General features: G+C 34.7%; 1 protein-coding gene and 3 non-coding genes across 5 annotated transcripts in view; 2 read left to right on the plus strand and 2 right to left on the minus strand.

The window, feature by feature from the left end:
- Smp_146260 (hypothetical protein) overlaps window positions 1–16,776 on the plus strand; it is a gene marked incomplete at both ends in the record, with an annotated part of 28,515 nt that extends 11,739 nt beyond the window's left edge. The window contains 2 exons of the mRNA XM_018790558.1: window positions 12,849–12,981; window positions 16,733–16,776. Of these exons, the coding sequence (XP_018646188.1) occupies window positions 12,849–12,981; window positions 16,733–16,776 (177 nt within the window). The remainder of the gene's footprint in view (window positions 1–12,848; window positions 12,982–16,732) is intronic.
- On the plus strand, window positions 5,272–5,425 carry Smp_sma.5.8s-23.1. The gene has a single exon (XR_001974614.1). It is a non-coding gene; the product is annotated as a ribosomal RNA (ribosomal RNA).
- On the minus strand, window positions 5,274–5,427 carry Smp_sma.5.8s-114.1. The gene has a single exon (XR_001974611.1). It is a non-coding gene; the product is annotated as a ribosomal RNA (ribosomal RNA).
- Window positions 5,539–7,786, minus strand: Smp_sma.28s-95.1. Of its 2 annotated transcripts, none has more exons than XR_001974608.1 (1): window positions 5,539–7,231. It is a non-coding gene; the product is annotated as a ribosomal RNA (ribosomal RNA). The 2 variants fall into 2 exon arrangements; XR_001974609.1 differs by having other exon boundaries at window positions 6,093–7,786.
- Window positions 16,777–16,842: the final 66 nt, after the last annotated feature.

Here is a 16,842-nt window from a genome sequence, read left to right on the forward strand (position 1 = left end):
TGCAATCAGTGGTAGCGTAGGCAGTGATGACGAAGAGGCGATAACTTACGTTCCTATCTTTTCGAGTTCTTACTGTCCTGTTTAATTGAACAACGCATAAAAGACTGTCTATTGGAATCCATCTAACAGAGCCTGTTCTGCCCTTGAACTTAACGCTATACCTCAACTAGCAAGACCATGGGAAGTAGCAGTTGGGTCTCCAGAACTCAAAGGGTAAATCGTGCCGGTTCTTTATATTGACAAGATGAAGTCAAATGAATGGCTGTACTTAGATTCTCAATGTGCTTCTCGGAAATGCAGTATACATCGATGGCGCGAGATTCTAGAGAGCTTGCTTAAGAAGCCTATTGTCCTATCTAACGTTAGACTCGAGCATTAGAAGCTCCAACACGTAGTTTAGAGAGTGGTTTCAAGAGACCAGAAATGACATTTCGTGAACCTAAATCATTAGCATTGGTGACGCATGGTGATAAAAGTATATGAAGAGAGTTATTCTTGGGGGTGGAAGAATTATTAAGAGAAGAGGGAGGGATTTGATCGTCAACAAGGTGATCTCAGATGCTCATTGAGGTATGAAGGTGGTTGTCACTTACCGGCTGCCCACATCGTGGAAGAATATTCCTTCTCGATAGACCTGTAGAGAAAGCTGGTATAGCGGTGGTGGTCTTAGCTACCTAGGAGCGTAACCGCAGAGCCCTTAATTATCATTAGTTAACCATCTATACATTCAATTCATTTACTCTAAGAACAAAATAACCTTTTATTATACCAATAAATGATATCTTTTTTATCATAGTGTTTATAATTAATTGAAGAAAGTTTAAATGTTTTTCGATAATCTGTTTTCATTTAACAATCATCATGACGACCTAAGTTGTGAAAAAAATAATTTTTTCATATTACTTTACCGATTTAAGTTGCCATACCTCAAATCACTATGGTATATAAGAAAATTAACAGGATTAAAGATGTAAAACTGGGAACAATATCAAACATAATGATAAGCTAAGGTCAGAAGAAATAAACAATACTAAAGAATAACATTTATGAATCCACAGTCATTGTGATCAATTTCAAGTCATATCACTCAATGTCTCATTTCTATTGATCACATTTATCTCGATTATCTAAACCTAGAAATGCTCTCACATGGCCGCGCGAATATATAGCCTCTGCCAGGGAAGTCCTACACAATGCCTTCTCGTCGCTGTTGTTCACGAAATTGAGATAACGAAAAGCGAATGTCCAGAGCTTTAACGGGGTTGGTGAACACGGAAAGTTCACGTAGAGGACTTGGAAAACCCTGATTCCAAACCAATGGTGCACATGGGCTCCAGTCTCCTGAGGGAACAAACGGCGTATGAATAAATCGTTGGTCACTGGCTACCATGGGACTGCATCTTCTCACGATGCTCCACTGTCTTGTGGATCAGACCTTAAGGGCAAAGGCTGCGGGTGTGGCCCCCTAAGAAAACCACGTGTTTCGGTATGGGCACCCGGGTAGTATCACAGCCCTCACATAAATCAAACGAGATTTGTATGGCACATATGTATCTGGTGCCAATATTTATGTGTTTAAATAAAATAAAATAAATAAAATTAAACGTAGAAGCATCCAAATATTGATGAAGCTCGAAAAAACAGTTAATGACTTTACGAACTGACGTAACATCTTGATTCTTAGTGTAAACTATTATCTAAATGAACAGTTTTCTATAAATCACTTAATTACATTTTTCCTTCTTAAACATTCACACTTTTCTTGTTATTATCAAATATCGTCCGAATGAAATGTACTATTAGCACGTATAGAGCTTTTGATTGACCTTAGTTGTCCGTTACACAACGGAATAGGATGATGTTTGAAAATTCCATAGTGGATTTGACTAATTACCAACCCGTCCCAACTAGCTCCATATGAGTAATTGAAACGAATTAAGAAAATCTTTTCTTATTTTTGATTCCGGTGATTGGTTAGTTATAAAGTAGGACAAATACCTTAACTACAGATTGTTATATAAGCTTTATTGTCTTCCAATTCTCTTCATTCTATTTTTCTATCAAGAATATACAATTCTATTTCATTATTTTTATGGGAAGATTATAATCTATTCACATTAGCTTCAAATAATCAGTACTTTCTTAAGCCAATATAGTGGATAGAGATAGAGAAAGAGACAAAACAACACTATTTTGTTTTACACTTTAAAGAGCCCATTGTTTATAATGAACAGTAATTAATCCAAGTACTCCGTAAATGATTATAATTGAATCTAGATTATTAAACGAAAACATTACATTCAATGTTCAATGAAAACAATAAATATCTATTGAGAGAATTAAAATTTAACCTCAAATGAAAACAAATTTTTGACTTCCTTTTCTTCTTCTTCTTTTTCTTCTTTTTTTTTCTTCTTCAAAAAAACTTCGTTTCGTACAAACTCCATGTGATTTCATGAATTAGGTTAAAAATAAGGAAACTATTATTGAAATATTTTTTTCCCTAATAGTATTAAGTCATGAAATTGTTAATTAGCTGAAAAATAATAAACCCAACTTTTTTTTTCCCTTTTCTTTGAAAATTAGAACTAAATACATATACAAGCAAACAGTTTTGTATTCAATTACATTCTTATCTTTTCATTACATACTAATACTTATGAGCATATATAACAAATGTATAACAACATTAATGAACAAGTAAGAAAAGTAAATTCAATCTAAAATGACTGATATATTAGAAGTGATGAGAATAATAATAGTCAGTCAGTCAGCTTTAACATTAGGACTAAGCACACATATGCATCGGTCCAAGTTGCCATACCTCATCAGCACAACAAGATAAACACCGAATTCATAGAAGTAGTTAATTTAGTTGTGGTAATATATAAAAGAAAGGTTGTATATAACGATATAGTATAGGAAAGAAGACAGTTATGAAGCAATTCTAATCTCAAGGTTTAAAGGAAGATAAAGAGTGTATACACCGACGCCATTGTGGTCGATTCTGAGCCATGTCACCTAGAGTCTCTAACCACTGGTCACGATATTCACGCGGACCCCAACCAAGTAGTCTGCATCTACCAACATGGCTTAGACTACAAGTTAGTGACCTCAAGCTCCGATGCCACGTTTTGGTTTGGCCGCCCCTAACTCGCTTCCAGCTATCCTCGATACTAGCTAGCATTGCGCGTCGTGGTAATCGGTGTTCAGGCATACGTAACACGTGGCCCAACCATCCCAGTCAATGAAGATTTATGACCTCATCAACTGATTTACCATCATTCCTTAATACCCGACGTCTAACCTCACTATTACTTACCCAGTGATCCCAGAAGACATAAGTAATATTTTCAAGGCAGCTGTGGTCAAATACCAGTGAGAATAATAACATGTAGCATAAATAATTCAACATAAAATGTAGGCCAACACTTAAAAAATGTATTGGAATAATAATTGTTATAAATCACATAATAAGAGGTGTGTGTGAATAGTGCTATAAGGTTTATGAGTAATGAAAAAATGGGTGGAGATAAACAAATAGATGAAAGAAAGTTTGTAATTAGTAAGATCATCTATTAATTCTTATCAAGTCACGAAACGGATGGAGATTTTATAAATCCCTTCTGAACAAAGAGTAGAACTGTTGGCTCAAATCCTTAAACCTCCTAGTATTCATAAAACATAAGACCAAAACTAATTATGAAGTCGTGAACGTTTACAGTACCGCACTAGGAAATGTTTAGTTTTGTCTATCGTATGACTACTGTCGACCTTGTCTGATAAAATAGAGCTACCCACTGATTTTATTTGACGCTTTTCAAAACAAGCAGGGTGACATTGATGATCGCCTAGACGACAATGAATCTACTACTAATACTATGAGCTTTTTAATGGAGTTTAATTCTTTAAATTAAATATCAAAATGTAAGACATGTTCTGAATTTAATTCATGAGTCAATCTAAGCTAGACCATAATTGGAAACCCGGAAGCACTGGACGGCCGTATCGTCTTAGTATGGGAGTATTATAACGGATATTTAAAATACTTTTGTTCACTTTCACTCGTATAATACAGTAACACGACAATGAGACTAATAACATTATATCAGAACCCTATTTATAAATGTAATGAGGAAGAATAGTCATAAAAAATCCTTTGAGAGAAATGAGTTTGCGAGATAAAAAGTACGAAATAAACTTGGGATCCAAGAAAAAATAAGGAGTGGATGAATCTGCCTCATTGTTACTGATCAACCTAACTCCATCTAACATTAACAGTGATCCCTTACAGTTAACCTATCATAATTGCTTTGTCCGCTAACAACCAATCTTTAAAACAGCGTACGACTTATGCGAACTCGGCCAACGTATAAGCGTTTCGATAGTAGACTTATTATTATTGTTACAAACGACATCCCCTAATACTTTTCATAATGAAATGGATACTTTCATGGAGATCAATAACTGATCAATGTCAAATCATTATGAATATCCTGGAAGAATTGGATGGTCGTTTTGTTCTAGTATAAGAGATGGTTGAGCGACATCGTGGATTGGTTGAAGTTAGACATTATTACCATGGAGCCTGGTTCAGTGATCCAGAGGCCAACCATTTGCGCGGAACCGAAAGTCCTGGGTTCTAGTCCTACGTGTGGGTTGTGGATGTGTACTGCCGAGGAGTTCCATACTGGGACCAAACGGTCGTCAAATGCTTCCAAGTTTTCAATGGTGGTCTAACACTAGTTCATGATTTCAATATCCACAACTTCAATCTGAAAATTCATGATTAACAATATTTTTTATAGTTTTTAATGAACTGATTACATGTAAATATATCAATCGACTGAGCTGATGCCAATTACTCGAACAGTATACTTAGGAATTTTTCTACGTTGAAATATCTCATTCTCTAATTCATGACAGGGGTACCTAGCCTGTCGTATGCCCTGATGGTGTTCTCGTGACTTTCGGGTCGCCTGATCTGCCAAGGGCGATGGGATAGTGCATAATAGTATTGTTGTGTGCTAGGTTCAAAGAGAATTGTTTGCTATATGCATGCAAGTCCGCCCCGTTATTGTTCCTATTTCAAACCTTTTACACTGTTGAGGCGATCCGGATTGGCTTTCCATTCACGGGTTTGCTGCCTGGCATGCACCTGGCTTCGTGCTGGACTGCATGTACGCTGGCTTAGCGGTAAATATACTGAGCTGCAGTGTTAACCATTAATTCTATGTATTTGGGTAACTGATGTATGGGATTATTGGCGTGCAACTTTGAGCGGTGGATCACTCAGCTCGTGTGTCGATGAAGAGTGCAGCCAACTGTGTGAATTAATGTGAACTGCATACTGCTTTGAACATCGACATCTTGAACGCATATTGCGGCTACGGGATATCCTGTGGCCACGCCTGTCCGAGGGTCGGCTTTTCATCTATCACGACGCACATTAAGTCGTGGATTGGGCGAGTGCCTGCCGGCGTTTAAACCCGTATATCAACGCGGGTTGCTGGTCAGAGGTTCCGTCCTAATAATCCGGCCACAGCCTAGTCTGGTCTAGATGACTTGATTGAGATGCTGCAGTGGGTTGTGCTCGAGTCGTGACTTAATGACATTATACACGCTCGGGAGAATTTGCACCTATCGTATGCTACGTTAATCACTTGATCTTGTCTCTGGTTTGGTCTATGGTTTGCACCGATTGTGTGTGTATTATGCACGAATTATTTAATTGACCCCGACCTCGGATCAGACGTGATTACCCGCTGAACTTAAGCATATCACTAAGCGGAGGAAAAGAAACTAACAAGGATTGCCTTAGTAACTGCGACTGAACAGGAATTCGCACAACACAGAAGCCTGCGGTTAATTGATCGTGAGGCAATGTGGCGTTTAGGTTGGCTTCAGGCTTTACTTCTCTGTCCTAAGTCCAGCAATGAGTACGGCTGTAGCAAGCCCATTCAACTACTGTATTTTTTGTGTGCTCTCTGTAATCCTAATATTTAACCCACTGTAAATTTATGTGTGAGTCTGATTGAGCGCATGTCTGCACATCAATCCTTAATCTGTTCTCTCATTGGTTGTAAACAAAGACAATCAATAATTTATCCACAATCCATTAACACTAATAAATATATATGGATTTTTGAACACTCACACACACACTCACTTGTTTTCCCGGTGTGCTTGCTATCTGTACGCTTGCGGATTTTACCGAGCTTCAACAATAAACTATCTCTATAACTGATGTTCAGGCTTTTGAATAAATCTCGAGTAAACCCGTAATTCTACTAGGAGATTTAGCCTGCAGTAAATATTCAGTTAGCGGGATATTATTTATTTATTGGAGTCAGATATAGAGGAAATAATCCTCTACAAAATTGGTGAGCCGCATTTTGAACACGCACCATTATTCTACAAAGTTGGTGAGCCCGACGTGATCCTAACACGCAGCCTTCTGATCTGGAGTCAGATATAGAGGAATTAATCCTCTACACGGCTTCCCATTATGGCCCAAAGAGGGTGAAAGACCCGTGGGGGCAGAGATCAAGTGTGATAGCTCTGCTCTGTGCTACCCTTGGAGTCGGGTTGTTTGTGAATGCAGCCCAAAGTGGGTGGTAAACTCCATCCAAGGCTAAATACTTACACGAGTCTGATAGCAAACAAGTACCGTGAGGGAAAGTTGAAAAGTACTTTAAAGAGAGAGTAAACGGTGTGTGAAACCGTTCAAAGGTAAACGGGTGGAGTTAACTCATGACAAGCGAATTTCGTTCTCCCAACTGCCTACTAACAAAATATTTAGTAGCATAAACAGTTTGTGTGAGTCAAACTATTCCACTCCTGAAATTGTGTGTAGAATATAAGTTTAACAATTAATTTTGTATATTAGGCTTGAGGTAAATCTGTTTGTGTGACAGCGGTAACACAAAAGCAATAAAGAATAAAGTTAGATAAATTTATTTTAGGTATTCACTTTCTCCAATCGACAGGAAGGTGAGAAGCGAAGCGTGAAAGGTAAATGTGACAAGCGTTGACATAAACCAAAATAGGTAATAATTAATGCAACAAGGGAACAGGCATTAGATAAAATATTACGTGTACTGATATACACGCAATCACATACGTATAAGGGTAGAATTACAAGGACATGAATAGTAGAGGCATATGTGCTGAACATCATCGTCTCCTATGGAAAACAGTTATTAAAAAGATAAACAATTACTCGATAGTCACAGCTTGATGATTTCTGTAGTGCATGTCTTATCCACTTCCAACGTCTTTACATAATTTCGTCATCAGATGGAAGCTGGTTTGTGCTCTTCGATAGTAGGCTGCTGCTGATGGTATCCAGTCAACGGACTTTTAGTATCTTGTGTAGCCAAATGTTTATAAATACTTGTACTTTCTTGATGATGACTTTCGTTGTTCTCCAAGTTTCCGCTCCGTAGAATATAACTGTGTTGACGTTTGCATTGAAGATTGTGACTTTGATATTGTTGACAGTTATTTTGAGTTGCATACTTTGTTCGACTGTGAGAATACTGTCCCTGCTTTGCCAATCGTCCCCCTTAAGTTTACATCAGATCCTCCTTGTTCATCGATGATACCGATCGGGTACATGAAAGTTTACAACTCTTCCAGAGTTCCTCCATCAATTGTTATTGGGTTAGTGTTCTTCATGCTGAATTTTAGGATCTTGGTTTTTCCCTTGTGTACGTTGATACCGACTGATGCATAGAAAGCTGCTGCCACACTGACTGTCTTCACTTGCATCTTTCTCTGTGCATATGATAAAAGCCCTTTGTAATCTTCCAGATTCAAACTGTCCAGCTGCGTTCAAGCTGTCGATTGTATTCCATGCTTCCTCTCAGATGCCGAGGTCTTCATAATTTAGTCAACCACCAGAAAGAAAAAGATAGTGAGAGTACGCAGCTTTCTCTGACACCGATCCTCACTTGGAATGCATTTCTCAGCTGTCCTCCATGCACCACTTTGCAGTGTAGTTCGCAGTGGTATGAATTCCGTATGATGTTGAAGATTTTCTCCGCTGCACACTCCATAGTATCGAGGAAATTTCCTTATTGTTTTCCTAGGAAGTTGATGTGACGAGTTCCATTCAATTGATTGTTGAACGATGATCGATAGTGTTGCAATTTGATCTGTGTACGATCGGTTCTTACGAAAGACAGCTTGAACGACTGCTAAGTCTTTCATCTGGTTCAGCAACACTCTGTTGAAAACTTTTCCTGGTGATGCTTCTGTAGTTTTCACATTTGCCCAGATCTCCTTTCTTTGATATTTTGATGAGGTATCCTTCTTCCCAGTCTGTCTGACGACACTTGTTCTTCCTCCCACATCTTCCTGAATAGAGTGTGAAGCATAATTGTATATACTCCTATGTCTGACTTTAGTGCTTTGGTTAGTATATTATCAGGTGTTCGGGTACATCATTTGTTGTTGAGCTAGTCAAGTGTATTAAGACACTCTAAGTTCTATCTGTATCAAATAAATTGCCAGTTTTATTTCACTGACTTGTCAAGTTGTGGGATCTTTTTGGCCCATCTAATAGGTCTGATTATTTCACATGTTGGAACATCATTACGTGAAAATTAAGATTCATTTCGACTGGATTTTGCATTCTATCATTCTAATATAGTTAGTCTAGCAGGACTCGTTCGAAAAACGTTTACTGTACATCTGATGATAATCACGTTAACGATCATGATGGGACAATAACAGTCAACATGTGATGGGAAACGCTGATATCCTATTGATTTGTGTTGTGTTTTTCAACTCAATAATAAACCAGTTATTTGGTAATCCGTTTTGATGGTTCAATAATTGTATCATAAAACCATTCAGATAGGATCGGATTTTACATAGGTGTCATTGTCCTTTTACTTCTGTTGAAATTATCAATCTTTTTGGACCAATTAAGCTAGAAGCCAAAAAGGATATGAAAATGTCAACGTATTCATATCGAGACAATTTACGCAGGGTTCACACATACCAACAAAGACTTATCAGAATTCAGTCAAGAATATAAACAACAACATAATTCGGAACGTCTCTAATTGTATGTGAAATATATAGATCAAAATATGAATTTGCAGGGATTGTAGTAATTATAATATTTGAATCCATGAGTCGATCTAAGCTAGACAACCATTGAAAACCTGGAAGCACTAGATGTCTGTTACGTCTTAGTATGGAAATCCTCATCTGTGCACATCTACCATATCGCACGCAGGACTCGAACATTGGGACCTTCAGTCTAGTGTACGTGCGTCTAACCTCTAGACCAGTGAGCCAGTATCCAACGGTGTTAATGTCTAGCTTCAATCGACACATGATCTTGTGCAACTCTTCATCGATTATTTGCAATGGCGGTCTAATTTTGATGGAATCATGAATTCAACTGATAAAATATATAAATATTCTAGAAGGAAACGCCAAGAAAAAATGTATGAACAGAATTTTTAGAAGTAGAAGTGTAACGTCATCAGTTATATAATTGGAGATAATATTTGTCTTTTTTTCTCAACTATTAACATTATTGTTATTAGTTTGTAGGAAGTTGAAACAAATCCATAAAACAAATAAATACATACTTTTTTGGCTATGATAATCGATTAAAGTTTTATTTAATAGAAAGACGTCATTAAGAACACACATCAGCTCTATAATACAACTTACTCAATATTCGTCAATGTCGATCAATAAGCTTACATCACAAATAGATACCATCTTTATCAACTGTATCAAATTGGCAAACAGTAGAGGAGAGAGTTTCTATTGAACAGAAAACTCACTTTTCAAATAAATAAAAATATTGAAAACTATAGGCAAAGATATATAGTGGCTAGTAATTGAATCCAAGACGCGCGTCTAGTCTTATTTGTGACTCGTGAATTGAATGTACCTCCATTCCAAAGTTGATTTTCACTCCTGTACTCGAACTCAGTACCATTGATTTCAAATACCATCGCATTATCCACTAAACTACTGAGTCTTGGAGTGAACATCAACTCAGGAGTGCATGACAATGAATTTCAAGTATTATCTATTTGAAATAGTTTTCCTTTATTTTTATCAACCTATTTTTTAAGCATCAAATAATACCACTGTAAAAACTGATTACCAACATTTAGTTTGTTTTTTTTTTAAAAAGCAATTTTATAAACTACCGAAATACTTATTTCTTGTCTAACCATTTTTCATAAACACAAACCAATAAAAATCAATAAAACTATTTTATCTTAGTGAACTATTTCTCTTATTTGATTTACAAAATAGCCTTAGCAATAAAATATAATTCATAAGAATCTATTTATCTAAGGTTGTTGTAATTGTTTTTTTTTTAAATTTTTTTTGTTTAGTTACAAAATGCAAAACAAATATATGTTAAGAATATAAATTGTGCATATTTATTTTTTTTATTATTTTTTTTCTTAAAAATCGATCAATAAAAATCAATAATTTCAAATCATTTCAAATCATAATTTAAATGTATGATTATTAAGTGAAGATTTGTATATACCTATATATAGTTTATATATTTTTTTATTCAATAATTTTAATCAATAAATCAATATATTATTGGTCGATTTTTTTTAATATTTTTTTACAGATGAATAAATATGTACATTGATATATAATATTTTAAAAAAATTAAAAAATTTTTTTTGTTTTTTTTCTTGGTTTTAAATCAAAATAACTGAGAAAATTTGTTGGAATCCATTGAATGAGATTATTGATATGTTTTTATTCTTTCAATGTTCAATAGTGTATGAAGCAATTTTTTGGTTATTTTTTTTCGTAAAAGTTCATTTAATGAATAAATTTTATAAATAAGAATATAAATTCTATTGAGAATTTCATTTGAAGTTCTACTTACTTACTCACTGACGCCTGTTATTCCGAATGGAGCATAGGCCGCCCACCAGTATTCTCCAACCCACTCTGTCCTGAGCTTTCATTTCTAGTTCTATCCAGTTTTTATTCATTCTTCTCATATCTGTTTCCGTTTCTCAGCGTAATGTGTTCTTTGGTCTTCCTCTTCTCTTTTGGCCTTCAGGATTCCATGTAAGGGCTTGTCTTGTGATGCAGTTGAGTGATTTCCTCAATGTGTGTCCTATCCACTTCCGGCGCTTCTTCCTGATTTCTTCTTGCACTGGAATCTGGTTTGTAGTATTTGAAGTTCTAACTTTTAGTTTATTTATTTTTTTTTAATTCTGGAGAGTTTAGATAAACTGATGAAATTTGTGTTTGGGCGATCCTGAAAGTTTCCTGCAATAGACATGACAAACTCAGGAAAAAATTAAGAAGCATTTTAGTCAATCAATGTTTGACTAGAAGTTTTGCTAGAAACATCACGAAAGTGAAAAGTCACATATATGGAGTTTCTAATTGGCTGATTACTACACTGCTACCACTACTAGTAGCATTCCATAATTTTCACGAAATCCCAAGGACTTATAAAAGACCATAAAAAGCCTGTGTTTTCTGTACATAAATGAACTTTTGGAGTAAAGTGCTTCCCGTATATTTTGCGCCTTTTCTCTCGTGTTCAAGTCGCTGTGTAGCTCTAGCTTAGGGGTTACGAGACTAGCTTACGATCCGAGTATAGCGTTCAATTATCAAGACTTATCAAGATGTTTGTAGACAAATAGGTGTAGATAGCTTTGAATGATTAAAAATTTTAAAAAATTGGCAATGAAAAATCATGTTTTAATATCTAAAACTCATAAACTAAATGTGAATGGAAAACTAATCAACATTATTACCTATATCTAATTCATTTTCTTTATTCATAGAGTTTTTTTATCATCATACATAATACAGAAATGTCTGAACCATGTAAAATAGACTATAAGATCATGAAGTGCGAAAAAAATGCAATAGAAGATCAAAGTGTAATTATAAAAACAAAACTTGGTATTTTTGCTTAATGCTATTTATCACTTTTTGACTTGTGTAAACTTTCATCCTTTCAGTCTCTTAACTAATCAATAAAAATTTACGTAAAAATAATATCCAATCTTTTAATGTATATATGTATACAAAATGATTGTATTATGTAACTGACATAGTGAGCATCAGCGAAAGTGCAATTGTACTAACCGTTTCAATGGATTTATTTCATAATAGAATGAATGAGAATGAAGAAAGTATAATATGAAATGACATGAAATACATAATTCAATAAAAGATCAAGTATGACCATAATTACCTCAGTTAAATCAATTTTATGTGATACCATCCAATTTATGAGATCATCGAATTTATGAGATCATCGATCACCATCATCTTTTCGGTTCCAACCTGGAAGTCTATAACCTATCTACATAAATAAATAATGGCCATACAACGCAATGGCAATACATTGTATATAGGTGGTATATATATATACCACTAAGTCGATTTCGGATGGTTTACAAGTCTAATTTCAATCAATTTGTTATGTTCTACCTTTAAATTCAGATGTCACTGATGAGTGATTGTCTCACTTTCAACATATATGAGCTAGACCACTTTCATTTTCTCACTAGAGCTCCAAGAATTATCTTGAAAAATCATATACTAGCAGAGTTTGTGCAGATTCTTGAATCATATAATTTACGTTACAATAATTGAGAAGCAAGAATCGCTGAAACATCCATTCCATTTCGATGATTGCCTAAGTTGAATTCATCACTATATCTATGAAATTCAACAGTTTTCATTAATCCTCTTTAAATTTTTATATTCATTTACTTATTTAGGGGTCATGTCTTATTTTTAAAACTAATCGCATATTTTATATTACATAGTCTCATATTATTTCCCCTTCTTTTTACATCTCTTAGTGTGCAACAAGTCCATGTCATCGACGTGAAGAAGATAATAAACTAGCTGTGGAAGAATTCAAACGTGATTTAAGTCGACGTAATATATTTCGATGTTATGCTACACCAACACCATCACATACAACACTAACAAGTAATCCACATTTTTCCAATAATATTTTAACTAATGATCAACAATCTTCCACTACTACCATTTCGTCTTCTTCATCATCATCATCATCATCTGTTTCTTCAATTTCACAATCTTCTACAATATTAAATAATTCTACACTAATATCAATGGATAATAAATCACCAACTAATCGATATCATCTACCTCTTACTCAACAATTAGATTCTAATCATGCTGCAGCTATATTACATCGTTTATATACATCATCAATGTTTATACATGGTCTTCTATGGCCTGGTGGTATATTTTTAACTGCTTTAATCATTTTATTATTTACATATTTTACTGATTCATGTGAAGCATGGGCTGGAGATAAAACTGTAATTGCTTAAACAGAAAAGATATATTATTTCCTTTTAAAGGATTAAATTCAATTTCATAATTCAATTATCAATTATTATCATTATTTAATTGATATGCTATGGATCATCATATTCTATAGAGATTGACTTTTTGTTTTTTTGCTATTCAAATATTGATATATGTGTGTGTGCGTGAGTGTGTGATTCAGATAGTGTATTTATATGTTTGTATACATAACGTACAGGTTTGTTTGTGTGTGTGTGTGTGCGTGCACCTGGAAACATGAAGTAACAGATAGTAACTATGATGAAATTTGTTCATTGTTTATCCTTTCATTTTATTTATATGGATTCAATCTTCAATAATGTATAATTTATAAATTCTTTGAAATTTTTAGTATGATCATAAAATCCATTATGTATTCATCTTTATTATGAAGATTTAAAGAGTGAAGTGTTAATAATTTACTTTTTATTTTCAAGAATATTTGTAGTGCTATTACTAGTAATCGGACTTTTGATCTTACGATCCATAAGGAGTGAATGTATGATTATGAGTAATTTCGAGCTTTGTAATTCATTGTCTCCAATCATTGATTACGATAATCACTAGGGCTTCTAAAAGTTAGTTTGTATCCACTAACCTAGCTTAATCCACCAGTCATTGAATTTATGGATTGCTACCACGTCTTGGTTTAACTGCTACAAGTTTTCTGCCAACACATTCCTACACTATGTAAAATCGTGCGTTAGGCGAGCGGTGATGGTTTAGCACAAATAATATAAATCCTAATCATTCGAACTGATGAAGATCTGTTACCTCATCAATCGACTTTTCATCTTAACTTAATGCCATGAGTCTAACCTTATTCGATTTTTCCAGCATACTCGAGCAAGGCTTTCAAAGCATCTATGGTCACATACTATTCACCGATGAATATCCTTTATTTTTGAAGGTCACATAACACAGTCGTAGATCAAAACAGTACAAACATTTGTTCAGTATACTCTTCCTTTGGTTGTTTAGCAGACACTTGACTTAAGTCACGAATGACGCTGGTTAGAGCCAATACAGTTTTCGAATCCATGATAGAACATCATCGGACACCAACCCACCTGGTGAAATGAGACTTCCAAGACAAGTGAAGTGGCTGTTACTTCCAACTAATTCATTTCGTATAATTAGTATCAGTGTTTATGCAGAACAATCCTGAAGCAACAATTTACACTTGGTAGAGGTGATACTCATTCGAAAACGTGTTTTCATTGTTATTCAAAGTGATTAGAGAGCTCCATAACTTGTTATGTACTAGTCAATCGACTAAATTAACCTATCATTTGGTCTAATTCAAATTTTATCTTCATACACTAAAAAATAGGAAGTTGTCACTAGATATATTCTTTTTATATCAATTTCGTACATAATAGATTCACTTCAGCAAACTCTTTCATTTTCACCTTTCCAAATTACAGACAGTTTAATCTGTAAGTCTGTCGCTCTGAGTCACCTTGTTGGAGGGAATCCACCCTGTATCTAAAACAACTGCAACTCATAATGCGATCACTGTATATTCAATAGTTCCTGAAACAATATGAAGTATTTATGCAAAATTCACTATTAACTAACATCGATAGCATCATCTGCGAATCGATAAATAACTGTCTACGTAGAATTCATTCTTGTATTGTTTGTTTGAATCTTCCCATTAATGATCAGGACTGCAATCGATCAGTTTCTTATTAGCATATCTGCATTCTGTGCGGATTGACTTAATATTACCTTAAGTCACAAGCATTATAAGAGATTGATCAACTGCAGTCCTAAACATCAATGGGAAGATTCAAACAAACAATACAAAAACGAATTAAAATTTCACTCTATTTCACAAGCTAGTGGCTATCTGAACTCAGTAACTAAGTAGATAACGTGATGGCGTTTGAAGTGAACGGTAATGAGTCCGAGTTTTGGAATGAACATCAACTCCGGGATGGAAGTACATTCAATTCACGAGTCCCAAATAGAACGAAACCCGCGTCCTGAATTCCACTGCCAGCCACCACCCACTTTGTTTATAATGTCTATGTAAAAGTATACTCATTGTCTGTGATATATATTAGTTAAACTGAATTTTATGTGTTTACGAAGCAACAGAATTTTATTCAAGACCCATTTTGACTATTTTAATCTCCTAGATAATAGTAGTGATAGATAGGGAGATCTCAGGTTGAAAAAATTTGTATAAATTTGTAATGTAATTCTTAAGAGGACTGTCGGATTTAAAATTTAGATTCAATGACACTTAATGTTGCTTTTCAATACAATCTACAATCAAGCGTTTTCGATACAGCATAAATTTCAGATGTTTTTTTATCAATACTTAGACTGAAGATATAATTGATATGAGAATATAGATTATTTTGCTTTGTTCTCCAAGCCTGAATATCACTTTAGCAAAAATAATTTAATGATAAAGTGATTGATCATTGAACAGTGACCCATCAATTTGAATAAATCAATACTACAGGAGATCAGCCACTGGTTGAATAGCTCAGTGATTATGAGAGCGTGTTATGTGACGTGGGTCCGAATAGCACAAGGAGCATCAGTTGCATCAGTATTGGGGGTAAGCTTTGATGACGAGTGGCAGTTGGTAAGAAACCTGAGTCCAATGTTTCCTGTTGAATAGCTTCAATAAACGGAAAAATTATCGACAATTCTGGGAAGGACACACCCAGTAAACATTGAAGGAGTTCCAGATAATCTCAGTCTAATATTACTAATTACATTATTCAATATCATGTATATGATTACAGTGGAAAATTCTCGGAACAAGTATTCAATGTTTCAAGAAATTCCCATTCAGTATTTAGTTCACTGTTGAATCACCTAGTCTACTGGGCTTAACGTATGCATATTTCAATTCAATTGTCTGTTGTTTCTCCAAGAAATATACATAGAAGGAACTATGCAAGCCACCATGATAGTTCCACTTCAATTCAACAATAATTTTCTTCATGATAGGTTATAAACTTTTACAAGTGCTTTCATTTAAGTTATGAACCGATCTAAGTTAGAACACCATTGAAAACCTTGAAACACTGGAAGGCCATCTTGTCCTAGTATGAGACATCTCATTTGTGTGTATGCACGGTCCCACAAACGGGACCAAGGGTCGTGGGGCATTTTTTGACGTGTGAGATAGTAAATTTGCACAGATTAGGAGTTCCATACTAGGATGAAACGGTCATCCAGTACTTACAAGTTTTCAATGGTGGTCTAACTTAGGTCGGTTCATGATTTCAATAAAATTCTACAATCTCCACAACCCTATACTGAAAACTTCATACATTTCTTCTTTATTTACTCTCATCTACAAGTTATTTTCCTCCTACGGTTTTTTATTGAATAGCAGCTGAAATCCAAATCGATTTATGGAATGTTTTGTATGAATAACAAATATGAATTAAAGTAATTCTTTGCAAAATTACTATAGCAACTAGTGAATATTTCATCTATGGT

Source organism: Schistosoma mansoni (genome assembly GCF_000237925.1).
Source record: "Schistosoma mansoni, WGS project CABG00000000 data, supercontig 0062, strain Puerto Rico, whole genome shotgun sequence".
NCBI lineage: Eukaryota > Metazoa > Platyhelminthes > Trematoda > Strigeidida > Schistosomatidae > Schistosoma > Schistosoma mansoni.